General features: G+C 39.8%; 2 protein-coding genes and 1 pseudogene across 3 annotated transcripts; 2 read left to right on the plus strand and 1 right to left on the minus strand.

Annotated features, from left to right (window-relative positions):
* The first annotated feature begins 41 nt into the window (after positions 1–41).
* On the plus strand, positions 42–8297 carry stk3 (serine/threonine kinase 3 (STE20 homolog, yeast)). The gene is made up of 11 exons (XM_006787886.3): positions 42–313; positions 2645–2725; positions 2853–2981; positions 3415–3529; positions 3846–4010; positions 4146–4313; positions 4410–4547; positions 4873–4998; positions 5075–5276; positions 5381–5571; positions 5700–8297. The coding sequence occupies exons 1-11, from the start codon at positions 291–293 to the stop codon at positions 5856–5858; spliced, it is 1497 nt and encodes a 498-aa protein (XP_006787949.1). The 5' UTR covers positions 42–290; the 3' UTR covers positions 5859–8297.
* A 451-nt stretch (positions 8298–8748) lies between these two features.
* On the plus strand, positions 8749–12539 carry LOC102787848 (2-iminobutanoate/2-iminopropanoate deaminase). Of its 2 annotated transcripts, none has more exons than XM_006787885.3 (6): positions 8749–8912; positions 10109–10214; positions 10316–10370; positions 10458–10526; positions 11288–11343; positions 11833–12539. In XM_006787885.3, the coding sequence occupies exons 1-6, from the start codon at positions 8848–8850 to the stop codon at positions 11887–11889; spliced, it is 408 nt and encodes a 135-aa protein (XP_006787948.2). In that variant the 5' UTR covers positions 8749–8847; the 3' UTR covers positions 11890–12539. The 2 variants fall into 2 exon arrangements, with proteins under 2 accessions (XP_006787948.2, XP_035762343.2); XM_035906450.2 differs by lacking the exon at positions 8749–8912 and adding an exon at positions 8983–9119.
* A 2357-nt stretch (positions 12540–14896) lies between these two features.
* On the minus strand, positions 14897–24599 carry LOC148096737 (uncharacterized; annotated as a pseudogene).
* Positions 24600–26278: the final 1679 nt, after the last annotated feature.

The raw sequence follows: 26278 nt of genomic DNA on the forward strand, positions 1-26278 counted from the left end.
ACAGCTCTATTATCAGTAACATTTTATTCACACGTTTCAGTTGTTTAATGGATACAAATTATTCAATGTTTCTAAGGAGAGTATTTTAAGCCGTTTTGTTTGTACTCCGCTCCAGCAGGGGGCGCTGTGTTGAGGCCGTAACACCGTCGTCTGACGATCCCTCAGCTGGCGCTGCTTTAGTTTTTGACAACAACGATTCAGTCGACAATGTTCTCGTCCTGACTGCTGGTCCCAAAAGTGCCACGAGTCCCTATTAGTGTGTTTTCTTTTTAGTTTTGAAGTCGTACATCATGGAGACGTCTGCGCCCAAAAGGTTTGTGTTAATTTGACTACGCTAAAAATGCTATTATTAACGAGCTAGCCGAACAGCTAACGCTCGGTGGATGTCGCCGAGCTAGCTGATGCTAAGCTAACTTAGCGTTGGCAGTCTTCTCTCAAACTTTCAGTTCTGTTCACGGATGTACAGATCGTTCCTCACACAGAAACGCTCTTTCCTGAGCCCTCAATTGAGTTTCTAATAGATTTGGCTAATGATGTGGTCGTTTTGTGTTCCCACGTGTTTGTAAGAGTGTTTTGTTCAGTGGTTAGATTTGCACTTGAAATATCATTCAATCGCATGAATGATCGCACTGAATCAGCCTCTAGCTTCCCAAGTGTCCTGCAAAAATCGAATTACTGTGTCTTTTTATGTCTAATATTGTTGCCTGTATTTGTAAACAGGCTTTAGTTATTAGGCTTTATGAAGGGGTTAGACATATATATATATATAGTAAAGACATGATCTCTCTTTATGAGTCTGCGTTATTGTTATTGACTTTCTTGGACACGTAAAATGTCCTTGTAAAAGTTAAAGGTCCTCCATGTTTTGGCTTGCCTCTTTGCGTGATCTCTATTGAAGAAAATACATTTTGAATGTCAGTAAGACTTTTTATCCAAATAAATAAAAGGTATATAAAAGTCACTTTGCCAAATACTGATTGCAGCTTCTACTGCTTGCTCAGAGTGACTTGAAATCATTTATAAAAGATAGGTATGCTTGATAGATCACAGGTCATCATTTAGAACTGTTTAAATACCGAACACGGTATTTTTTGGCACGATTCCTGAAGACAAACCAGTATTACACGTTACTGATTACTTAGTTGGTTTTTGTGCTGTGGTGGTTCATGAGTTCACAGGCTCAAAAAAAAAGACAACTCAAGTTAATTTTACTGGATAGCTTTTTAACCACAAGGCAACAGATCTGAAGTCTTTGTATAATTGCTGTACTATTTTTAAATTATGAGATCACACATGTTCAGATGTGCAGATGAGAAATATTTATTCCATTCCATTCCATGAGCAACCCTTTTGTTACAACACTATAAAGGATGATTAATAATAATAATAATAAAGTAATATTATTAAACATTTAGGTTGACAGAGTTTGGTAGGAAAGATTTCCTATTTAAGCTATGTGTGTGTAGTTAACATAATCACAGATACTAACCAGCAATAAAAACATTTTACCTTAAATAACATGATTATAATAGAATAGTAGAATATTTTTTTAAATGAATAATAACAAAATCAAAAGAAATTAGAACTACTTTGGAAATCATTCACAAAAATAAAATTAAGTGTGCGTAATATAAAGACAATAAAAATATAAAGTAAATATTGCTTAAAAGTTTTCTATAACATTCATAAATGTACAATGAAATTAAAGAGTGAGTCTACAAAAATAAATATTTGAGCAAAATAAGTGATGATGATGATAATAATTATAATAAATATAATAATAGGTATTGAAGTAAATTACCAAAACCATTCAATTATAAAACACTATGTGAAATTCAGACTGAATAAGTTTTTTTTATTTTGGATTCAAGGAAAAACGGCAATGTTTTCAGCTCTTCTCACATTCAGTAAAAGGCTTCTCTGAAAGACTTTGAGGACACAATACTTGAACGTTTCTGTTCTGCTTAGTGGAAATTAACAGGAACAGCAGGATGTGAGGGCCTTTCCAGCTTCATATAGTGCAAACTTTTCTAAGAGGTAGTATAGAAATACCCTTATAAAGGAAAAAAACACTCTGTTTGTTGTCTTAGTCAGAGCTCGTGTAGGATCATTTTTAAATGACTGAATCATTGATTCATTGTGTTTGATTTATTCACTAGAGCCAAACTGAGGAACCTTATTGAAGCTTGCGTCACTTAGCGTTGCTCAGGGAGAAACAACCTCCTTTAGTCTCGTATTGCACGTGATAATATTTTTGATCAAGTCAGAAAATAGTGAACAGTGCATGCTGGGTTGTGTTTTCAGTTTCACAATAACTTTTTTGTCGATCACTTTGAACTTAACTAATAATGACTTATTCCTGTTGTTTGGCTGCGGTGCTCTTTTATTACCTCATATTGTGGTGTTTGAAAGCACCGATACACAAGCCTAAAAATATCTTTAAATGACAACAAACAGAAATAATAACAGGTTGCAGACTCAATGTGTTTGACATTTATGTCCAGACTAAAAATCACCCACAGCCGTTCATTTATTTACAGATGCTGAAATGATGCCGTGTCTCCTGCTTTGTAATGTTTAGATTTGCCTTTTCCACTTATCATTGCTTTCACTTTTATATTGCTGTCTTATTCCCTTTTTACAGTAAGCTGAAAAAGCTGAGTGAAGATAGTTTGACGAAACAGCCAGAGGAAGTGTTTGATGTTCTCGAGAAACTCGGTGAAGGGTAAGAAGTCTTAACTTCCATTTTTACAGCTGACTATTGAATCCAATAAATCGTTTTTTAAGTGCTGTCAGTTGTAATAAAACACTGCAGCCATACATGTGACTTTAAGCTTTGTGTGTGTTTTTAGTTCCTATGGCAGCGTGTTTAAAGCCATTCATAAGGAGTCCGGCCAGGTGGTGGCAATCAAGCAGGTGCCTGTGGAGTCAGATCTGCAGGAAATCATCAAAGAGATCTCCATCATGCAGCAGTGTGACAGGTGGGACAGCAGTATGTCTCATACCATACGCCCATTTTTGCCCTTGAAAGCAAGGTTTTTCCTCAATATGAAAAATGTGGCATCCAGTAAAGAGGTTTGAGAGAAAATCATTGTTTATTTGCAGACTCAGAATACATTTTTGCTTATCATCTGCCCTAAATAACAGGGAATTGCACAGTTGTTCTGTTTAATTAGATAAGAGCCTGTTATTGTTAACTGTACGCAGACCAGTTGCACTTAGTCAGCCTTCTCTCAAAGGTCCATTCTGAGCCAGGAAAAGCCTCAAAAGACATTTTACAGAGATAAAGGAGGAAGTATGACATCATCATAGCCCATGTAGCTCTCTCGTGTCTGGATCCATGAGATTTTTTTTCTCACTTCTGCTCTGTATCTTCTTCTTTGATAACCACTCCATGTTGCGTTTCCTCCCCAGCCCCTATGTGGTGAAATACTATGGCAGCTACTTCAAGAACACGGACCTGTGGATTGTGATGGAGTACTGCGGCGCTGGCTCTGTCTCTGACATCATCAGACTGCGCAACAAGACGGTGGGTGTCTACGCTGAGCCGCAGCGACGTGTGCATCTGCGCTAAAGCTTTATTTAAAAGTGCCTTTGACCTGTTGTCAGTAACGACTGCAATGGTGACTTTAATTCACTAGTTTTTGTGTCAGGAAGAAAATATTTTTTGATAAAGTTTCAATTCAAAGTGCAGTATTTATTGCGACTTAAAAGTGAAAAGATCTCCAGGTTGAACTTGTCTTTAACTGAACTCAGCGAACTAATGATTAAAAAAAAACTACAGACAAGTGCAGCAGTTAATGGTCTGTTTGTTCATGTTTGGTTTTTACTCTTCAATCTCTCAGCTGACAGAAGATGAGATTGCAACCATCCTTAAGTCGACGCTGAAGGGACTCGAGTATCTTCACTTCATGAGGAAGATCCATCGGGACATCAAAGCAGGAAACATCCTTCTTAACACAGAGGGACACGCCAAACTGGCAGACTTTGGAGTTGCTGGACAGCTGACGGTAAAATTGCAGCATATGTCAGTAGTGATAAGATGAAGTAATGTCTGCCATCATGATGTTGTCTGTAATTTGCTTCTGAGGAGTTCTCGCTTGGTCCTGTGATGCTCTAAAAGTCTATATATTCCCACTCTGTAGGACACCATGGCAAAGAGAAACACTGTGATCGGTACTCCATTCTGGATGGCACCCGAGGTAATTCAGGAGATCGGCTACAACTGTGTAGCTGACATCTGGTCCCTGGGCATCACATCCATAGAGATGGCAGAGGGTAAACCTCCTTATGCAGACATTCATCCAATGAGAGTGAGTGGAAACATTTCTTCTTGTTTTAAATGTGTTGTGAAAAACTTTTATCCTCTTTTTTTAATCCACCCTAATCCTGTTGTCGTGTTCCTGCAGGCCATCTTTATGATCCCAACCAACCCTCCTCCAACATTCAGGAAGCCGGAGCTCTGGTCAGACGAGTTTACAGACTTTGTCAAGAAGTGTTTAGTGAAGAACCCGGAGCAGAGAGCGACGGCCACACAGCTGCTACAGGTAAGATGACCTCACCACCACATACATGGATTACTACTATTATTATGTTATTTGAACAGGGAAGGACACTTAGTTGCTCTTAGTGTCCTTCCCTGTTCAAATAACTGATATAAAATGAAAGCAAACATATAAAATAGAGCGCAAATAGTCTTCCCCAGATACCCCGGAGATTTGTAAATATGGAAAATTTAATGCTGCCTCAGGCACATAGAAACATCAGAGGGTGTAACACATGATGTTGGGTGGATATACTCGTATGGAAATACATTTGCATGTAAAATATAGTTCATGTAACTTTTATCTTTTTGGTCTTGTGAATCTCCAGCATCCATTCATCAGCCAGGCCAAGCCAGTTACGATCCTGAGAGACCTAATAACTGAAGCCATGGAGATGAAAGCCAAGAGGCAGCAGGAGCAGCAGAGAGAGCTGGAAGAGGAGGATGACAACTCGGTGCGTGTGCTGATTTATTCACAGAAACCTCAGATGTAATGCTGCATGTCTTAACTCTGTTCTTTATTCCATCCAGGAGGAAGAGACAGAGGTGGATTCACACACTATGGTTAAGTCGGGCTCAGAGGGCGCCGGAACCATGCGTGCCACCAGCACTATGAGCGACGGGGCGCAGACAATGATTGAGCACGGCAGCACTATGCTTGAGTCAGACCTTGGCACTATGGTCATCAACAGTGACGATGAAGACGAGGAGGAAGACCAGGGATCGATGAGAAGTGAGCGGATATGATGTCTGCCTGAATGAGACGGTCTCCAAAATATTCTGTCCAGAAAGTTTATTTTGTTACCTTCGAGTTTAAACCATTTTCCTCCTCCTCAGGACATGCCACCCCCCAGCAGCCCATTCGTCCTTCCTTCATGGATTACTTCGACAAGCAGGACAACAAGGCAGCCCAGCAGCAGGAGAGCTACAACCACAACCAGGCACAGGAGCAGCAAGGCTACCATATCCAGTCCAAAAACGTCTTCCCTGACAACTGGAAGGTGCCTCAGGACGGAGACTTTGACTTTGTGAGTGTCATCCGTGACTCTGTTGTAGTGTTATTCATTGTGGAAATGTTTACAGCAGCAAAACAGAAACAGCTCTGAGTGTTGTGACTCATTTTTTCCATCTGTTGTTTGTCTGTGTTGCCTCTCAGTTGAAGAACTTGGACTTTGAGGAGCTGCAGTTACGCCTGACTGCCTTGGATCCCATGATGGAGCGGGAGATTGAGGAGCTCAGGCAGCGCTACACTGCCAAAAGGCAGCCCATCCTGGATGCAATGGATGCCAAGAAGAGACGACAACAGAACTTCTAAATGCCCCTTCTGACCCTGACCTCCTCTAATCTGGATTTCCCTAAGCCACGGTAAACAACAAATTCTGTCCAGTGATTTCGGGGGAACCAAAACAATCTCATTGGATGCCCTCTGCTGTTCTGGCCGCCTGTTAGCTGACCTCTAAATGAAGTAAGATGCTTCCTTTACTGGGTGATGTCTGTTTGGTTCTGGGAATCCACACCCTGCCAAAAAAAGAAAAAGGAGAACCAAGCTGTGGCTGTAACACATCTGAGAGTCACACAAAGAATTTCCTCTTTAATCAGCAAAAAGCCTTTTCTTAGGCAGGAGCAGCGAGCGAGGTCAGTGGCATTACCCCCACCCTCCACCTCCCCGAGACTTTTTACCTTCACTGTAAATAAAACATAGAGCCTAGTTTGGAAATACCTGCGACAAAAGCTGTGGAGGTTCATCCATGACCAAAGACAATCGAGGTGATGTTGATGATGAAGTTGCCTTAAAATATTTGAAACCTGATTTTTCAACATAAGCAATGTAGTAAAACGACTGAGTCTTTGGATGGTCACGTTTGTTTCCTCAGCTGGAGGAGAGTTGGACGAGAGACTATTGAAAGCTTAGAAAAATCCAGTGGATGTCGAAGAACGGATTGCGCATGTTTTCAGCTATTTTGTGGACCAGCTTCTCTTCAGTCTGCATTATCTTTTATTTAAATTAGGTGTTTTTCAGGTATGACGTTCTGGGTTTCCTTATACACCCAGTGCACAGTCTATAGTGGCAGATCTGAAGCATCTTTTAGTGCCTCGTAAACACACACGACACTCCCTCACTGCTCTTCATCCTCAACACCCTGAAATGTTAAACAAACGTAATTTCCAAATAGGGGGAAAAGGTGAAAGTCATTCCTAAACACTGCACAGCATTCTTTAAATGTTTAAGTTTAGATAACTTTGATTTCTTTTGATTGTTCCACTTGCTTCCTTGATTGACTTGAGGCAGCATTAAGAGAGCTGAGTGACGAGGCCAGACCCTGAATTATTGCATAAATGGTTTAATTGCTGTTTTCCACTTTAGGAAAAACACATCAGGTTGAGAAAGAAGACTCAAAAGATGTAACGGTTGTACTTAAAACCAGAGCCGCTACATCAGCCACACACGTGATTTCTACTTGTTCTTTTTATTTTCAGATGATAATTTTTCCTCCATTGGATCAAGTTTTCTTTTTTTTTTCTTTTTTTTTTCCCTGCAGCTTTTTTCAGCTATCAGTGAGAGTGCTTTCTGTTTCCTGATATTTGAAGGGGAGAAAAAGACAAAAAATGTGCTTTGTGGGTTTTGGGACACAAGCTTTGGCTTCTTTTATGTGAACATGAAGGCTTTTTTCCCTGTATTTTTAATAAGTGAGGAATGTTTTCCTTTCTTATCATAAATGAAGTCAGCTGTGAAATTTCCCACACGCTGCATATGCTTGTTGGACCACTTTAGTAACCAAATTCAAAGGAATTTAATCAAAAAATGAAAAGAAGGAAAGAATTTGTAGGTTTTTACTCCCAAAAATCATCAAGCTTGTTGAATGGTTACTACATTTTTTGTTTTTGTCTATGATTCTGGCTTCTGGCTCTAATTCAGCTCTTCTGCTAAAGTATGTGTTACTTTTTAAGCGCTAATAATGACCCTGTGAATGAATAAATTCATCCTGTCTTAATGTTAAAAACGTGCAGTGAATCTGCTGGTTGCTGTTACATATGAATGTGTTTTGTAGGTGAAGCAGCTGGAAACCCTTCATGAATTAAGCCTGCAGTTCACACAAGCATTCACTTTATTTATTAACCGCTCTGCTTTCTTTTCTTTTCGTGACACTGGTTTAAATATTGTGGCTGATTTGGCTGTTAATATTTTGGCCCTTGGTCATGTAAATGTGGTTGGACTATGCATGTTTATACTTAATTTTGCTCTGTAGTAGAACGCTGTTGTATAAGGAAAGAGTAATGTTTAAGAAGAAAATGTGGGATTCCTTTAATTTTGCTTTTATTAAAAACTATTGAACACTGAAAAGGCCAATAGTTTGTTTTGGGGGTTTTTATGATTTTGTTTTGTTTTTTAGAACTGGCTGTAATATGTACAGTTACCTAAAGCCACCTTTTGCTATATCATTATGATTTTTGTCTTCATTTACTTCACTTATTCGGTTTATGTAAAGATTGAAGGGTGTAGAGTGGAATGTAAGCATTTAATTTATTATGTTCTGTTTGTAATACTTTAATAAAGTTTCAAAAATGTTGAAAAAGTAATAAAAGTCACTTATAGTTAACCAGAGCTGGCTTTGGTCTAATCTTTAGATGTGGATGGATTAATACCAACATGACATGATTAGATACTCTGATTTCATTATGTAGACTTGTGTTACTTTTTTGGAATTGAAAAAAAAAAAATACAACAAACACACACTATAAAAGGTGCACGAAAGTTTTTGTGTTGACTGTCACGTCTGCTTTATTCTTAGCCTCTAGCACAGAGAGACAGGTACATTTACATTCCTGGATGCCAAAAAATATGAAAGAAATTCCCATGAAAAGCTGAATAGTATGTTTTGTGTTAACTAATGTGGAAAATAAAAATCGCTGTGATTTAGTGGTGAATTAAATGTGTTCAGAATTTGCAAATTGATTCATCTCATAAATCATGACCCACTGGCTCTCGTTATTGGTTAAAAATATCGACCCTGTATTTACTTGGTTTCGGATCGATATCAAAACTTCGGGCAGTACCGCTGATCTTTGCCTTCATAAAAGCAGCTTTGACGCCCTTCACCGTAACTCTTCTGCCAAGGGCGCATTTCATTTTATATTGAACGCCTTTTTATAGCTATAAGCGCGCCTGCTGCTCCTGTATTCAGTGCGGTACGGTAGACTTTACGGAAACAGTGTTCCTTCTTTTTCTGCTGCTTTTCTTGCACAGTTGCATTAATCACAGCTCTTCGGAAAGGTTGGCAGCAAGCTGAAGAAATCTGGGAAGCATGTCTGCGCTCAACAGAAGGGTCGTTAACACTCCGTCGGCCCCGGGTGCCATCGGCCCATACAGGTGAGACGTGGGAGCACAAGGACAGTCCGATGTTTGTACAGTTCAGTGAACTCACAGATAGAACCAAAGTTAAAAGTTTCTCAGTGGGGCAAAGGGGGCCCAGCATAGCAGGAAACCGAGTAAGGTCGACAAGCAGCTTATAATGGCTTCAATTCGTCGCCAAATCATCTACACACCAAAAGCTCCTGTGAGGCAGGGAATATACAGGTAAGGTGTCCCGACTTTGTGCTTAAACTTGTTCTAAATCCACCATAACTCGATCAAAGTTCACGTGGTTTATCATTTATTTTTAAGAACTAACTTCCCAAGACTGAGTGGGATAATTTATAAATCCAGCCGTTTGTCTGTCCTGTTTGAGCGGTAGCAGCTTTTCACAGTTTCTTGCTGTGTAGAAAGTTATGCAAAGGCGTTTGGGGTCAAATACACGTGTGGGTTTTCATATATGTTTAACATGACTGTCCCTTTCCCTTATAATCACTACATTGGGATGGTTAAGAGACCTGCAGGTAGTAACAAAATTATTTAAATGCTGTACATCTGCAAAAAAATTAAAACAGGAGACACAAAATATGTTAAAATAGACTACTTTGTCTCTATTGTAATTAATCAATAATATTTTGGTGTTTAAAAATGTATACTATTGTGGTGTATTGCATCATTCGCTCTAAACCAGTTTGCATTTTAAAATGTTTTAATTTTGTAATGTTACTGAAATAAAGAAAGAAAATTGTAGACATTTCAGGATGAAATTCTGAAGTTGCCAGAGGTCTGGGGAGAAAAGCTTGAGTTCTTCAAAGATGAGGATGAGGAAGGCAGCAGTATCTCAAATAACCACTCGTTACAAGTGAAGTATGCAGAAGAGAATCTCTGAATGCACAACAAGCTGCAGAAGACCACAGTGGATGTCACTCCTGTCAACCAGCAACAGGAAACTGAGGCTCTAGTTTATACAGGCTCACTAAACCGGACAGAAGATTGGAAAAATGTATCCTGGTCTTGATTTATGCTTTAACATTCGATCAAAATTCGGCAAAAGCAACATGAAAGTGTGGATCCGTCCTGCCTTGTATCAGTGATTCAGCCTGGTGGTGCAATGGTGTGAGGAAATATCTTCTTGGAACTTTTGGCCTTTTGTTTCACTTTCTCCTGCTGAAACATCATCCTGAGAAAGAAACCTGTGTGTGTGTCGTCCTCAGCCAGGCGGTGATCGTGGACAGAACCATGTACATCTCCGGTCAGCTGGGGATGGACGTCGCCTCCGGGAAGCTGGTAGATGGAGGAGTGCAGGCTCAGGCCAAACAGGTGAAACTCACTTCTGTCAGTGTTTAGATCAGCTACAGCAGAAGTTGCATCCTCAACAGATTCCTAAAATACAAACAAATCTTTCCCATCGTGTCCTTCAGGCGCTCATCAATATTGGGGAGATCCTTAAAGCTGCCGGCTGCGACTACAGCAACGGTGAGAAACTGAGCTTCTCCTCGTTTGTTTCACATGTTCTGAATTTTAAACACGAGCTTTCAGAGCACATAAACCCTTTCATTTCAGTGGTGAAGACTACTGTGTTGCTCGCAGATATAAATGACTTCAACAACGTCAATGAGGTCTACAAGACATGTAAGCCAGTACTATATTGTTCCTTTCATTTTGACCACACTAGCAGCTCTCTGAATAGACAGAGAAAATGACAGTGTGACAAGTTTAGGAGTCACCTGACCGATGCGCTCACTTAGCTCTTTCTCTGCTGCTCGACAGCAGCCTTCTACTCACATCCTCCTTGCCAATCATAACAGTCAGGTGTAATGGACGCTCCAGCACCCAGAGAGCTGTAAATAGACACCACCGTGCAGGCACACAACTGTAACCCATCCTTTCCCAGCAGGCATATCTGCACTGGGCATTTACTCCCACCTTTCTCCCTCGCACTGCCACCGAAACCACAGGCAGGTTACTTTCCCTGACCCTGGTGAGAGGAAGGAAAGGAGATGTTTCATTAAAACTCTGTTTTGAGCCTTTAAACTCAGCCTTTACTGGTTTATAAAAACTGGTTTAAAACTTAAGTTAAGGCAAAAATGTGCCTTTCCAGGTTGTGTGTGTGTGTGTGTGTGTGTGTTACCATCCTCAGCTGCTGCTATACACCAGCCAAAGGAACTTTCTACCCAGCAGCTACAAAGCACCTGTGCTTGTTGTTTTATTGCTTATCTATAATACGTGGGTAAATGATCTAACCACTCATAAATAAAGCCTTTCATATTATTAGAAGCTGAAATGAACCATTCAAATTGAGATTCATAGATGGGTTCACTGATGGAAGTGAATAACTTCACCGTGCTTCTGCAAATGCATGCAAATCTAACGAAAATGTTTTCCCTCCCCAGTTTTCAGCAGTAACTTTCCTGCCAGAGCTGCCTACCAAGTCGCTGCTCTCCCCAGAGTGAGTGTTAACCACAACTTTAGAACTTTATTACATTATGATACACCCACTTTAAAGTCCCTGCTACTGTGCACATATGGATGATGTCATAAATTTCATTTTTATGCTGATCAGAAACAGAAAGGTTGAAAAAGGAGAGATTTGCATTTTATTTTAATCCACAAATTAAACTATTAATCATGTTTTCCAGACTTAATTTGCTTACACTGTCACACAGCGGAGACTCTGCTGATATTTGGACAAATGAGTAAATGTAGTGTAAATGCTGCTTTTGGCCAAATTCAAGTTATTGCTGCTAAAGTTGGATCTACCAGCTACAGAATTATGGGGATCAATTGGTTTTTCATGGGACTGCAGAGATGTGTATAAAGGCTTTTTGCAGGGGGTTTTGAATGACTGTGTGTGTGTTCATTTTTGGACAGTATTATAATTTAATATTTCGCCTCTGCAGTCATTTCTTCAACCTGCGTCTCCTCCTTTTCTCCTCAGGGTGGGCTGGTGGAAATCGAGGCGATCGCTGTTCTCGGTCCTCTCTCCGACTCCTGACTAGCCCGCCGCATCACTAACAAGCTGTAGCGCCACCAAGCGTCATTATAGATTCAATGTGGAAGCCTGATTGTATTTCCAGAGATCACCTGAAGTGCCACAAATTTCACCAAAGTCTTTTTCAGTCTTTCAAGATTTAAATTCAGAGCAACATTGAGTTGTTAACACTTCACAGCCTGCTCGTTAAACAGACAGTAGGGATCCAGTAGGACTGGACACAACATCAAGCCTCTTGGCTTCTGGTTTGATAACTTCACTCAATTAAAAAAAGAAAAATGCTGTAAATGGACTGGTTCTTATATAGCGCTTTTCTACTCTTCTGAGCACTCAAAGCGCTTTACACAACTTGTGCATTCACCCATTCACACCCATTCCCACAAGCACATTTTTCCTAGGTGCTTTCTAACTGACATTCACACTCCGATGGATGCATCGGAGAGCAATTTGGGGTTAGTATCTTGCCCAAGGATATTTGGCATGCAGATTAAGGGAAGCCAGGAATCGAACCACCAACCTTCCGATCAGTAGATGACCTGCTCTACCACCTGAGCTACAGCCACCCCAAAGCATTGCAAATGTATTGAATCTGTAACACATCAGTGTGACATGTTTGCTTTCATCCTGCATCAAATTAAAACACAGAGAATATGTGTACTAGGTTTTTTTTTTAAGGTGATCTTTTGAATTTTCAACAGCCTAGTACTAATTACAGATTTTTGGGACTAAAAATCATGACACTTCAGGGGAAAAAAAACCTGATCTTATAAGGGGCGTGAAGCGATGTCACTGATGTTGTCACTATTGATGTGACGCTATACCTTGTTCATATATAAACAAATGTAACCAGCTAACCTCAAACACCAGTTATACTTTGCGCGTTATATTTTGTTTTTCATCACTGGTTTGTACACTCATACAGAAAGACCTTACTATGGCATCTACTTCAAACTGCCCTACAGGATGATGCTATCATACATTATATTGAGACATGCTATTCTAGGTGCAAGAAGAAAGTATATTATCAACTTAAGCTCAAGGAGGCCAATAAGGACAGAAAGAAGGTGTGGAAAGTTTTAAATAATATAACGGGTAGAGATCTCGCTCCGGTGGTGTCACACATCTACACGGATGCAACGTTTATAAGTAAAGCTAAGGATATATCCAATTATTTCACAAATTGCTACAGCAATAAAATAACAAATTTAAAATCTAATATGAGTAGAGGAGATCCCACCCTATCACGCTGTCTTATACAGGATGCTATCATGAATAATAAGCAATGCTAATTTAAGTTTGAGGCAGTGAATGTTGAGATGGTGGAGAATTTATTAACATCCTCAGGTTTTGATAACATAGATAGTAACCTGGTGTCAATAGCAGACCTATTAGTCCACTCCCTGTTCTAAGTAAAATTATGGAGAGGACTGTTCATGAGCATATTCAACATTACTTAACAGAACATCATCTTCTCAGTCTGTTTCAACATGCTTAGAAACCTGGTCACTCCACCAGCTCAGCTCTCATTCATATGACAGATAACTGGTATAAACATCTAGATGATTAGAAAGTGGTCGGGGTGATATTCTTGGACTTTAGTGCTGGATTTGATTTGAGAAATCATGATCTTTTGATTGATAAACTAAAATGTTATGGATTTTCACTAGCTGCTCTGTGCTGGATGAAAAGTTATTTGTCTGGAAGAAGGCAAAAGGTTTATTATAATGGCTATTTCTCTGAGGGCTCCGACATGAACTGTGGTCTACCTTAAGGCAGCTGCCTCAGTCCACTTCTCTATGCAGTTTTTTCACGAACGATCTACCGTGTGTCTTTGGTAAACCTCATCTTATAATGTATGCCACCATAATTCCACCATGTTTTATTCAGCCACTGACAACTCCGAATTGACCAGCGTATTACAACAAGATTTGCTGAACGTGTTTGACTCGATAAGTAAAAACAACGCGATTTTAAACGTATCCAAATCTATGTTAATTGAAAGTAGATAACACTTAGTCAACAGCCCACAACTGAATCCTTCCGTAGCTGGATCGGTATTGGAACAGGTCACCCAGATCAAATTACTTGGTGTTACCATAAATCACCACCTTTCATGGTCTAAGCACATCAACTCTGTTATTAAGAAAATGGGACAGAGCATAGCTATTATCTCATCTGGAGTATTGTTCAATCATTTGGTCAGCAGCTAATACGACTCAACAGGCTTCAGTGAATCCCGAATAGTGAGGCAAGATTAGTGTTTAGGTGTTCATATAATACAAATATTGCTAAGATGGATAATAAACTTTCTTGGCTTCCTGTACAAGCTAAATTATACTATGGCTTACTTGTATTTATAAAGAAAGCAGTACTGTTAAAAACACCACACTTTTTTCTGCTCAGCTGCAGTATCAAGATGAAATACATAATCATACTACACGATTTTCAACAAACCACAATTTAGTAATTCCTCGAGTTTAAAGTAACTTTTTGAAAAACTCTCTTATATTTAGACCATCTTTTAAGTGGAATAAATTGCCATATGCAATTAGAGAATTAGCTGCTGTTCATAATTTCAAAAAACACTTAAAAGCCTATTTACACAGCTTTTAATTATTGTAAATATTGTAAGAGGGAAATGGGATTTGTTTTGGAAATTGGGGTGTTTTGCCTCAGAGTTATTGATATTTATACGCTTATATTTTCACAATTGTAAAATCTCACTGTGGATGTAAGAGCCAAATTGTGGATATTTTGCATCCACTTTGTGTAATATTTTAATTGATTGTATTTGATGGCTTAGGCCCCAGGAAGATTAGCAACCACTGTTGTGGAAGCTAATGGAGTTCCTTATAAATAAGCAGACAAATAAACACTATTCTAATCTTATATTACATTCTTAGCAAATTTACAGCAAATGAAACAAAACACAAAGTCACAGTTGTTTTTTTGTTTTTTTTATTTTAATTTGTGGTTTGGCGCTATTTCTTAACATAAAAGTCCTGTTGTAATTGGACATTTTGAGTTAAGAAACAGCGCCAAGCCCCAACAACACTTCCCTCAAAAAAACTAACCCCCTAGAGCAAGCACATTGGCGACAGTGGGAAGGAAAAACTCACTTTTAAAAGAGAGAAACCTCCGGCAGAACCAGGCTCTGAGATGGGGTGGCCATCTGCCTCGGCCAGTTAGTGATGAGGGAAGGAAGTGGGGGGAAGAAGGGTGGTTATTTTGAACCACTCTGGTTTTAAAATTTAATTTAGGTTGCTGAATTAAAAGAATATTTGACGCCAGTTTAAGAGTTTTGTAACATAATCACGTGCACGTTTCAGTTCGATTTCAGCGTGCACATGAGAAAACCCTCAAGATGACATTTTGGCTCCTCAGCTTGGCATGTTTTTTGAATATGCTGACGACCGCTTCGTCAACCACTGGGTTGCTTGACCTCATTAACAGTAGTGGAGAAGGCCACTTTTCACGGAGATCATTGGATACTTTCAGGCCAAGTTGTTCAATGTTTTCCATGGACATTTTGTAGTTTTTGGACAAGATTTTGTTCCAGATCTTGTGGGAAAGCCTCTGTACAATAAACTCTGATGTTCCTGCATTCCATGTAGCTGTCTCATTTTCTCCCTTCATAGCGTGCATTACCAGATCTTTGGTGACATTTCTCACAGCCTCCTGGTACTCTTGCCTGTTTTTAGAGACACTAAGTACTCTTGTTGGTAATGCCAACAGGTGTTTGGTGAAGGCTGGGACAGTAATACTATCAAGCTGTTCCCTAAGATTAAAAATCAGATATTTTTCTTTGCAGTTGTGTGTTTTGCAAAGATCTTCGACAATGGCCTTGTCTATGTTTTTCAGCCATTTGGGGGATAGATCCAAATGTTTGAGCTCAATTTCAGGCCAAATCTTTGCAATCAGGCGATCGCTGATGCAGTCAGGAGTGAGGCGCTCTGTGAAGAGTTTGTATTTAGTGGAGACTTTTTCTATGGCCTGTGAAACCACCAACTCAATCACTTTGTTGACACACAACTTCTCCCCACTCAGACAACCAGATGAGGACGACTCTGGGGTTGCCGTCTCCTGTGTTTCAGTCTGAGCCTCTACTAATTCTTTTCTCTGCGTGTCCAGTTTTGTCTGCATTTCTGGTATGTTTGTCTCTGCCTGACTTTCTTTAATCTCGCTGGAGTCCTCACTCTGTGGCTGCAGAGCTTTCTTGTCCTCCTCCAGTTCTTTCTGTTCTTTCTCTGCATCCTGACATTTTGTGATGGCCTCTTTGACTTCTTCTTTTGTGTCGTTCACCACTTTCTGTTCTTCCAGGAGTTTCTTATTTTGTTCCTCCAGGACTTTTTTCTCCTGCTCCAGATTCTCTCTCAGTGTTTGTTCTTTCCACAGAGCATTCCCCATAGTTTCTTTCAGATTTCTTTCATCTTTCTGAAGCTGTGTGAACTTGGCAGACAGAGTGTCCTTCTCCTGTTTCAGGATCAGGATTTCGTTGTCCCTCTGCTGAAGCTGCTCTTTCAGACGGTTCATCTCAAGGTCAAAGTTGCTGGCCTTTTCCTGATCTGAACACGTCTGTTCCTCTTTTTCTTTGGTGGCACTGCTCACCTGCGGTTTGCGCGACGCTGATTCGTCAGTGACTCCTCCAGCTTGGTTCTCATAAAGCTCCAGCTTGGTGCGCATGTTTGAAATTTGAGTCATCATCTGCTTGATTTGCTGTCTGGCTCTACTTTCACCCTCTTTTAAAAGTTTGTTTTCAGTCAGAGAGTTTTGCAAGGCTTTCCTAACCTGCATAAGGTTGTCGAGTGCACTCTTTGGCAGAGTGAAGACAAATTCTGGTTTTCCTTCCTGATTGCTCATTTTTGATATTTAACTTTGAAACAAATTTAGCGTGGTACACTAAATAAGATATTCAAATGTGAATTCGATATTCAAATGTGAATCAGGGTTTGAAGTTGGCTGTAGCAGAACAAAAGTTCGTCTAGTGAATCGCTCGTGACTGTAAGTAAGAAACGTGCTTGACCAGTGCGCTGTTTTACCCCTATTTATGGACTTTTGGTGACTGTGACGTCATGGCCTGATTCTTTTTGCTTTGATGTTTGAAACAGGACCCGCCCATTGAAAATAGGTCCCGCCCACAAGCTCTCAGAATTTTTCAGTTAAATTCATACATTAATTTGAAATATGTTTTGTTTTGTTTTAAATTTTGATTCATCCCTCTTCTAAATTTAAGCTAAAACCATTTTCAGAGTGCTGCGTGTTCATCACAGCCATAAATATGTTAGAAATGAAGAGATTTCACTGTGTTCAAGTACCAGATTTAGTGCTAATTTTATTCAGTCATCCAGTGTTTGTTTAGCTTGTTCAAATGTTTCAGGTGTTGTAGAACATCTGATTAGTATTGTTCATTAATGCTTGTTTCCTATTCCTGTTCAAAGTAATACTCTGCGCACGCAGCCAGTGAGAAAACGTCTAACGCTAGACCCGCCCCCAGGAGTCAAGCTGCTTGCATCTAATGTCTCTCAGTTACATAGTAAACAAAGCTTGCAAGGAATCACGAATCCAGCATCATTACTAAACATCTAACAAGTGCAAAAAAAAGAGCAACATTGAGTTGTTAACACTTCACAGCCTGCTCGTTAAACAGACAGCAGGGATCCAGTAGGACTGGACACAACATCAAGCCTCTTGGCTTCTGCTTTGATAACTTCACTCATTTAAAAAAAGAAAAATGCTGTAACACATCAGTGTGACATGTTTGCTTTCATCCTGCATCAAATTAAAACACAGAGAATATGTGTACTAAGTTTTTTTTAAGGTTTTCTTTTTCGTTTTCAACAGCTTATTACTAATTACAGATTTTTGGGAATACTAAAAATCATGACACATCAGGAAAAAAAAATCTTATAAAGGACGTGAAGCGATTTCACTGATGTTGTCACTACTGATGTTGTCACTACTGATGTGACGCTATACCTTGTTTATGGTAGTACCTGAACTGCCATAAAGTTATGTAAACGCTGTGCTTTAGATTACAGCCAGGAGTGTGGCAGAGGAGGAATTTTGTACTTTCATATAAAATCCACTTTTGGACTAAGTAGATCAGTTAATGGCTGGACTATGGAGAAGTTTTTGCAGAAGTTCCTGTAATAACCTACCATTCCCAGGAATCTACGCAGTTCAAGTCCTTTTTTTAGGTGTGGGATATTCATTAATCGCCACCACTTTGGCGCTAAGGGGCCGCACCTGACCACCTCCCACTTCCCTGCTCAAGTATGTTACAGTGGCCTTGGCAAATTCACACTTTGTCAGGTTGAGTGTCAGAGCTTATTAATCTTGAAATCTGCATGACACACTGGAAGACAGAAAAGACCATTCGGTGAAAATATCAATTCTGGGGATCTGGAACATGGAAAGTAGAATATCTAAACAACATTATTGGTGCGTTTTGCCTCAGTGTTATTGATATTTATACGCTTATATTTTCAGAATTGTAAAATCTCACTGTGGATGTAAGAGCCAAATTGTGGATATTTTGCATCCACTTTATTGTGTAATATTTTAATTGATTGTATTTGATGGCTTAGGCCCCAGGAAGATTAGCAACCACTGTTGTGGAATCTAATGGAGTTCCTTATAAATAAGCAGACAAATAAACACTATTCTAATCTTATATTACATTCTTAGCAAATTTACAGCAAATGAAACAAAGCACAAAGTCACAGTTGTATTTTTTTCTTTTTTTAAATTTATTTTAATTTGTGGTTTGACGCTGTTTCTTAACGTAAAATGTCCTGTTGTAATTGGACATTTTGAGTTAAGAAACAGCGCCAAGCCCCAACAACACTTCCCTCAAAAAAACTAACCCCCTAGAGCAAGCACATTGGCGACAGTGGGAAGGAAAAACTCACTTTTAAAAGAGAGAAACCTCCGGCAGAACCAGGCTCTGAGATGGGGTGGCCATCTGCCTCGGCCAGTTAGTGATGAGGGAAGGAAGTGGGGGGAAGAAGAGTGGTTATTTTGAACCACTCTGGTTTTAAAATTTAATTTAGGTTGCTGAATTAAAAGAATATTTGACGCCAGTTTAAGAGTTTTGTAACATAATCACGTGCACGTTTCAGTTCGATTTTAGCGTGCACATGAGAAAACCCTCAAGATGACATTTTGGCTCCTCAGCTTGGCATGTTTTTTGAATATGCTGACGACCGCTTCGTCAACCACTGGGTTGCTTGACCTCATTAACAGTAGTGGAGAAGGCCACTTTTCACGGAGATCATTGGATACTTTCAGGCCAAGTTGTTCAATGTTTTCCATGGACATTTTGTATTTTTTGGACAAGATTTTGTTCCAGATCTTGTGGGAAAGCCTCTGTACAATAAACTCTGATGTTCCTGCATTCCATGTAGCTGTCTCATTTTCTCCCTTCATAGCGTGCATTACCAGATCTTTGGTGACATTTCTCACAGCCTCCTGGTACTCTTGCCTGTTTTTAGAGACACTAAGTACTCTTGTTGGTAATGCCAACAGGTGTTTGGTGAAGGCTGGGACAGTAATACTATCAAGCTGTTCCCTAAGATTAAAAATCAGATATTTTTCTTTGCAGTTGTGTGTTTTGCAAAGATCTTCGACAATGGCCTTGTCTATGTTTTTCAGCCATTTGGGGGATAGATCCAAATGTTTGAGCTCAATTTCAGGCCAAATCTTTGCAATCAGGCGATCGCTGATGCAGTCAGGAGTGAGGCGCTCTGTGAAGAGTTTGTATTTAGTGGAGACTTTTTCTATGGCCTGTGAAACCACCAACTCAATCACTTTGTTGACACACAACTTCTCCCCACTCAGACAACCAGATGAGGACGACTCTGGGGTTGCCGTCTCCTGTGTTTCAGTCTGAGCCTCTACTAATTCTTTTCTCTGCGTGTCCAGTTTTGTCTGCATTTCTGGTATGTTTGTCTCTGCCTGACTTTCTTTAATCTCGCTGGAGTCCTCACTCTGTGGCTGCAGAGCTTTCTTGTCCTCCTCCAGTTCTTTCTGTTCTTTCTCTGCATCCTGACATTTTGTGATGGCCTCTTTGACTTCTTCTTTTGTGTTGTTCACCACTTTCTGTTCTTCCAGGAGTTTCTTATTTTGTTCCTCCAGGACTTTTTTCTCCTGCTCCAGATTCTCTCTCAGTGTTTGTTCTTTCCACAGAGCATTCCCCATAGTTTCTTTCAGATTTCTTTCATGTTTCTGAAGCTGTGTGAACTTGGCAGACAGAGTGTCCTTCTCCTGTTTCAGGATCAGGATTTCGTTGTCCCTCTGCTGAAGCTGCTCTTTCAGACGGTTCATCTCAAGGTCAAAGTTGCTGGCCTTTTCCTGATCTGAACACGTCTGTTCCTCTTTTTCTTTGGTGGCACTGCTCACCTGCGGTTTGCGCGACGCTGATTCGTCAGTGACTTCTCCAGCTTGGTTCTCATACAGCTCCAGCTTGGTGCGCATGTTTGAAATTTGAGTCATCATCTGCTTGATTTGCTGTCTGGCTCTACTTTCACCCTCTTTTAAAAGTTTGTTTTCAGTCAGAGAGTTTTGCAAGGCTTTCCTAACCTGCATAAGGTTGTCGAGTGCACTCTTTGGCAGAGTGAAGACAAATTCTGGTTTTCCTTCCTGATTGCTCATTTTTGATATTTAACTTTGAAACAAATTTAGCGTGGTACACTAAATAAGATATTCAAATGTGAATTCGATATTCAAATGTGAATCAGGGTTTGAAGTTGGCTGTAGCAGAACAAAAGTTCGTCTAGTGAATCGCTCGTGACTGTAAGTAAGAAACGTGCTTGACCAGTGCGCTGTTTTACCCCTATTTATGGACTTTTGGTGACTGTGACGTCATGGCCTGATTGTCTTTTCTTTGATGTTTGAAACAGGACCCGCCCATTGAAAATAGGTCCCGCCCACAAGCTCTCAGAATTTTTCAGTTAATTCATACATTAATTTGAAATATGTTTTGTTTTGTTTTGTTTTAAATTTTGATTCATCCCTCTTCTAAATTTAAGCTAAAACCATTTTCAGAGTGCTGCGTGTTCATCACAGCCATAAATATGTTAGAAATGAAGAGATTTCACTGTGTTCAATTACCAGATTTAGTGCTAATTTTATTCAGTCATCCAGTGTTTGTTTAGCTTGTTCAAATGTTTCAGGTGTTGTAGAACATCTGATTAGTATTGTTCATTAATGCTTGTTTCCTATTCCTGTTCAAAGTAATACTCTGCGCACGCAGCCAGTGAGAAAACGTCTAACGCTAGACCCGCCCCCGGGAGTCAAGCTGCTTGCATCTAATGTCTCTCAGTTACATAGTAAACAAAGCTTGCAAGGAATCACGAATCCAGCATCATTACTAAACATCTAACAAGTGCAAAAAAAAGAGCAACATTGAGTTGTTAACACTTCACAGCCTGCTCGTTAAACAGACAGTAGGAATCCAGTGGGACTGGACACAACATCAAGCCTCTTGGCTTCTGCTTTGATAACTTCACTCATTTAAAAAAAGAAAAATGCTGTAACACATCAGTGTGACATGTTTGCTTTCATCCTGCATCAAATTAAAACACAGAGAATATGTGTACTAGGTTTTTTTTAAGGTTTTCTTTTTCTTTTTCAACAGCTTATTACTAATTACAGATTTTTGGGAATACTAAAAATCATGACACATCAGGAAAAAAAAATCTTATAAAGGACGTGAAGCGATTTCACTGATGTTGTCACTACTGATGTGACGCTATACCTTGTTTATGGTAGTACCTGAACTGCCATAAAGTTATGTAAACGCTGTGCTTTAGATTACAGCCAGGAGTGTGGCAGAGGAGAAATTTTGTACTTTCATATAAAATCCACTTTTGGACTAAGTAGATCAGTTAATGGCTGGACTATGGAGAAGTTTTTGCAGAAGTTCCTGTAATAACCTACCATTCCCAGGAATTTACGCAGTTCAAGTCCGTTTTTTAGGTGTGGGATATTCATTAATCGCCACCACTTTGGCACTAAGGGGCCGCACCTGACCACCTCCCACTTCCCTGCTCAAGTATGTTACAGTGGCCTTGGCAAATTCACACTTTGTCAGGTTGAGTGTCAGAGCTTATTAATCTTGAAATCTGCATGACACACTGGCAGACAGAAAAGACCATTCGGTGAAAATATCAATTCTGGGGATCTGGAACATGGAAAGTAGAATATCTATAGAATATTGATATTTATATGCTTATATTTTCAGAATTGTAAAATCTCACTGTGGATGTAAGAGCCAAATTGTGGATATTTTGCATCCACTTTATTGTGTAATATTTTAATTGATTGTATTTGATGGCTTAGGCCCCAGGAAGATTAGCAACCACTGTTGTGGAAGCTAATGGAGTTCCTTATAAATAAGCAGACAAATAAACACTATTCTAATCTTATATTACATTCTTAGCAAATTTACAGCAAATGAAACAAAACACAAAGTCACAGTTGTTTTTTTTTTGTTGTTTTTTTTTATTTTAATTTGTGGTTTGACGCTGTTTCTTAACGTAAAATGTCCTGTTGTAATTGGACATTTTGAGTTAAGAAACAGCGCCAAGCCCCAACAACACTTCCCTCAAAAAAACTAACCCCCTAGAGCAAGCACATTGGCGACAGTGGGAAGGAAAAACTCACTTTTAAAAGAGAGAAACCTCCGGCAGAACCAGGCTCTGAGATGGGGTGGCCATCTGCCTCGGCCAGTTAGTGATGAGGGAAGGAAGTGGGGGGAAGAAGAGTGGTTATTTTGAACCACTCTGGTTTTAAAATTTAATTTAGGTTGCTGAATTAAAAGAATATTTGACGCCAGTTTAAGAGTTTTGTAACATAATCACGTGCACGTTTCAGTTCGATTTCAGCGTGCACATGAGAAAACCCTCAAGATGACATTTTGGCTCCTCAGCTTGGCATGTTTTTTGAATATGCTGACGACCGCTTCATCAACCACTGGGTTGCTTGACCTCATTAACAGTAGTGGAGAAGGCCACTTTTCACGGAGATCATTGGATACTTTCAGGCCAAGTTGTTCAATGTTTTCCATGGACATTTTGTAGTTTTTGGACAAGATTTTGTTCCAGATCTTGTGGGAAAGCCTCTGTACAATAAACTCTGATGTTCCTGCATTCCATGTAGCTGTCTCATTTTCTCCCTTCATAGCGTGCATTACCAGATCTTTGGTGACATTTCTCACAGCCTCCTGGTACTCTTGCCTGTTTTTAGAGACACTAAGTACTCTTGTTGGTAATGCCAACAGGTGTTTGGTGAAGGCTGGGACAGTAATACTATCAAGCTGTTCCCTCAGATTAAAAATCAGATATTTTTCTTTGCAGTTGTGTGTTTTGCAAAGATCTTCGACAATGGCCTTGTCTATGTTTTTCAGCCATTTGGGGGATAGATCCAAATGTTTGAGCTCAATTTCAGGCCAAATCTTTGCAATCAGGCGATCGCTGATGCAGTCAGGAGTGAGGCGCTCTGTGAAGAGTTTGTATTTAGTGGAGACTTTTTCTATGGCCTGTGAAACCACCAACTCAATCACTTTGTTGACACACAACTTCTCCCCACTCAGACAACCAGATGAGGACGACTCTGGGGTTGCCGTCTCCTGTGTTTCAGTCTGAGCCTCTACTAATTCTTTTCTCTGCGTGTCCAGTTTTGTCTGCATTTCTGGTATGTTTGTCTCTGCCTGACTTTCTTTAATCTCGCTGGAGTCCTCACTCTGTGGCTGCAGAGCTTTCTTGTCCTCCTCCAGTTCTTTCTGTTCTTTCTCTGCATCCTGACATTTTGTGATGGCCTCTTTGACTTCTTCTTTTGTGTCGTTCACCACTTTCTGTTCTTCCAGGAGTTTCTTATTTTGTTCCTCCAGGACTTTTTTCTCCTGCTCCAGATTCTCTCTCAGTGTTTGTTCTTTCCACAGAGCATTCCCCATAGTTTCTTTCAGATTTCTTTCATGTTTCTGAAGCTGTGTGAACTTGGCAGACAGAGTGTCCTTCTCCTGTTTCAGGATCAGGATTTCGTTGTCCCTCTGCTGAAGCTGCTCTTTCAGACGGTTCATCTCAAGGTCAAAGTTGCTGGCCTTTTCCTGATCTGAACACGTCTGTTCCTCTTTTTCTTTGGTGGCGCTGCTCACCTGCGGTTTGCGCGACGCTGATTCGTCAGTGACTCCTCCAGCTTGGTTCTCATACAGCTCCAGCTTGGTGCGCATGTTTGAAATTTGAGTCATCATCTGCTTGATTTGCTGTCTGGCTCTACTTTCACCCTCTTTTAAAAGTTTGTTTTCAGTCAGAGAGTTTTGCAAGGCTTTCCTAACCTGCATAAGGTTGTCGAGTGCACTCTTTGGCAGAGTGAAGACAAATTCTGGTTTTCCTTCCTGATTGCTCATTTTTGATATTTAACTTTGAAACAAATTTAGCGTGGTACACTAAATAAGATATTCAAATGTGAATTCGATATTCAAATGTGAATCAGGGTTTGAAGTTGGCTGTAGCAGAACAAAAGTTCGTCTAGTGAATCGCTCGTGACTGTAAGTAAGAAACGTGCTTGACCAGTGCGCTGTTTTACCCCTATTTATGGACTTTTGGTGACTGTGACGTCATGGCCTGATTCTCTTTGCTTTGATGTTTGAAACAGGACCCGCCCATTGAAAATAGGTCCCGCCCACAAGCTCTCAGAATTTTTCAGTTAAATTCATACATTAATTTGAAATATGTTTTGTTTTGTTTTAAATTGTGATTCATCCCTCTTCTAAATTTAAGCTAAAACCATTTTCAGAGTGCTGCGTGTTCATCACAGCCATAAATATGTTAGAAATGAAGAGATTTCACTGTGTTCAAGTACCAGATTTAGTGCTAATTTTATTCAGTCATCCAGTGTTTGTTTAGCCTGTTCAAATGTTTCAGGTGCTGTAGAACATCTGATTAGTATTGTTCATTAATGCTTGTTTCCTATTCCTGTTCACGCAGCCAGTGAGAAAATGTCTAACGCTAGACCCGCCCCCGGGAGTCAAGCTGCTTGCATCTAATGTCTCTCAGTTACATAGTAAACAAAGCTTGCAAGGAATCACGAATCCAGCATCATTACTAAACATCTAACAAGTGCAAAAAAAAAAAAAAAAAAATAGCAACATTGAGTTGTTAACACTGACATTTCATACATGAATTTATCGTTTGGCTTGCTGGGTTTTTTTTGTTGTTGTGGTTTTTGTTTTTTGCTAGTGCTAGGCTACTGAACGACGGCAGCTAACTGGTGTTCTCTATACAGGGAATTGAATGTCAGTGTACAGCCCCTATCAAAAGTTTTAGACCACTTGGCAAAACAATATATATTTAGCATGGTTGTATCTTAACAAGATTCCAAGTAGAGCTTTAACATGCAACAAGAAGCAATGTGAGTGAGACAAAGCTTATTTTGAGCATACAATTTATTGAAAACAACGCTTAAACTGAAACAGATTATATTATGAAAGAACAGGTAACTATGGCTGTCATAAAACGTGGTCAAGCAAAATTCCAGTAGCTCCCCTGATCATTTTACTAACATAAGGAAGGAGAAAATGATCTAAATATCTTAGCCCAGCACAAATTTAGCTTCTTTTTTTTTTTTTTTAATTACTGTTAATCTCCACAGACAATTTCAGTCAGTTTCCACACCTATGTGCCAGTTAATTATGTTTACAGTTGATATTTTTATTCACTGATACAGCACACAACCATTAGGCTAGGATATTTAGATCACTTTCTCTTTGTTTTTTGTACTTCGAAGGTCAATATATTCACAACATAAACTTAAAATTTCTGTAAATATGCCAAAGTAATGATACATTAAAAGTCTGCTAATTCTTTGACTTTTCCAAATTTGCTTGGCTTTATGTGGAGTGTCACACTTCACAACATTTCTCTTTTCTTGTTCTAACTCTGCCTCTCGTTTTCCCTCAGTTCTAAAAGCCGTCGGCTCGGCCTTGGCTATCGCCTTCACTGTGACGACCTACCATCGCCCGCTGGGCTCCTTCCTGCCTGACAAAGTAAACCAGAACATAACCCCATCAGTCATCTACTTTTTGAGAACCTTGTTCTCATCTCTTCTCGCCTCACTGCCCTCGCTATTTTCGCCTCCGTGCTGCCCTGCTTCACCTTCATCCACTTCATCTCCTCTTCGCTGGTTTGATTCTTCTTCGCTTGGCGATCCAAGACGAAATTCATGGAAAGTCCTTGTGTAGAATGGCTTTATTGAGCCACTGTTGGCCTCATTTGGTATTTTGACTGGTTTAAGCATGACCTGAAAGCAGGGTTTGATCTTTGTTTTCATTCTATAATACTGGACCTATTTTTCTAGGAAGGTTTGAACTTTAAGGGTGTTTAAACAAGATACA

Source organism: Neolamprologus brichardi, chromosome 22 (assembly GCF_056152115.1).
Source record: "Neolamprologus brichardi isolate AB-2024 chromosome 22, ASM5615211v1, whole genome shotgun sequence".
In the NCBI taxonomy this organism is placed as follows: domain Eukaryota; kingdom Metazoa; phylum Chordata; class Actinopteri; order Cichliformes; family Cichlidae; genus Neolamprologus; species Neolamprologus brichardi.

Coding starts and splice junctions, on each gene's coding strand:
- stk3 (XM_006787886.3), top strand. CDS start 291: ATGGAGACGTCTGCGCCCAAAAG. Junction 3,530..3,845: donor TCAGACTGCGCAACAAGACG/GTGGGTGTCTAC, acceptor TCAATCTCTCAG/CTGACAGAAGATGAGATTGC. Junction 4,548..4,872: donor CGGCCACACAGCTGCTACAG/GTAAGATGACCT, acceptor GTGAATCTCCAG/CATCCATTCATCAGCCAGGC.
- LOC102787848 (XM_006787885.3), top strand. CDS start 8,848: ATGTCTGCGCTCAACAGAAGGGTCGTTAACACTCCGTCGGCCCCGGGT. Junction 10,527..11,287: donor CAATGAGGTCTACAAGACAT/GTAAGCCAGTAC, acceptor TTCCCTCCCCAG/TTTTCAGCAGTAACTTTCCT. Junction 11,344..11,832: donor AAGTCGCTGCTCTCCCCAGA/GTGAGTGTTAAC, acceptor TTTTCTCCTCAG/GGTGGGCTGGTGGAAATCGA.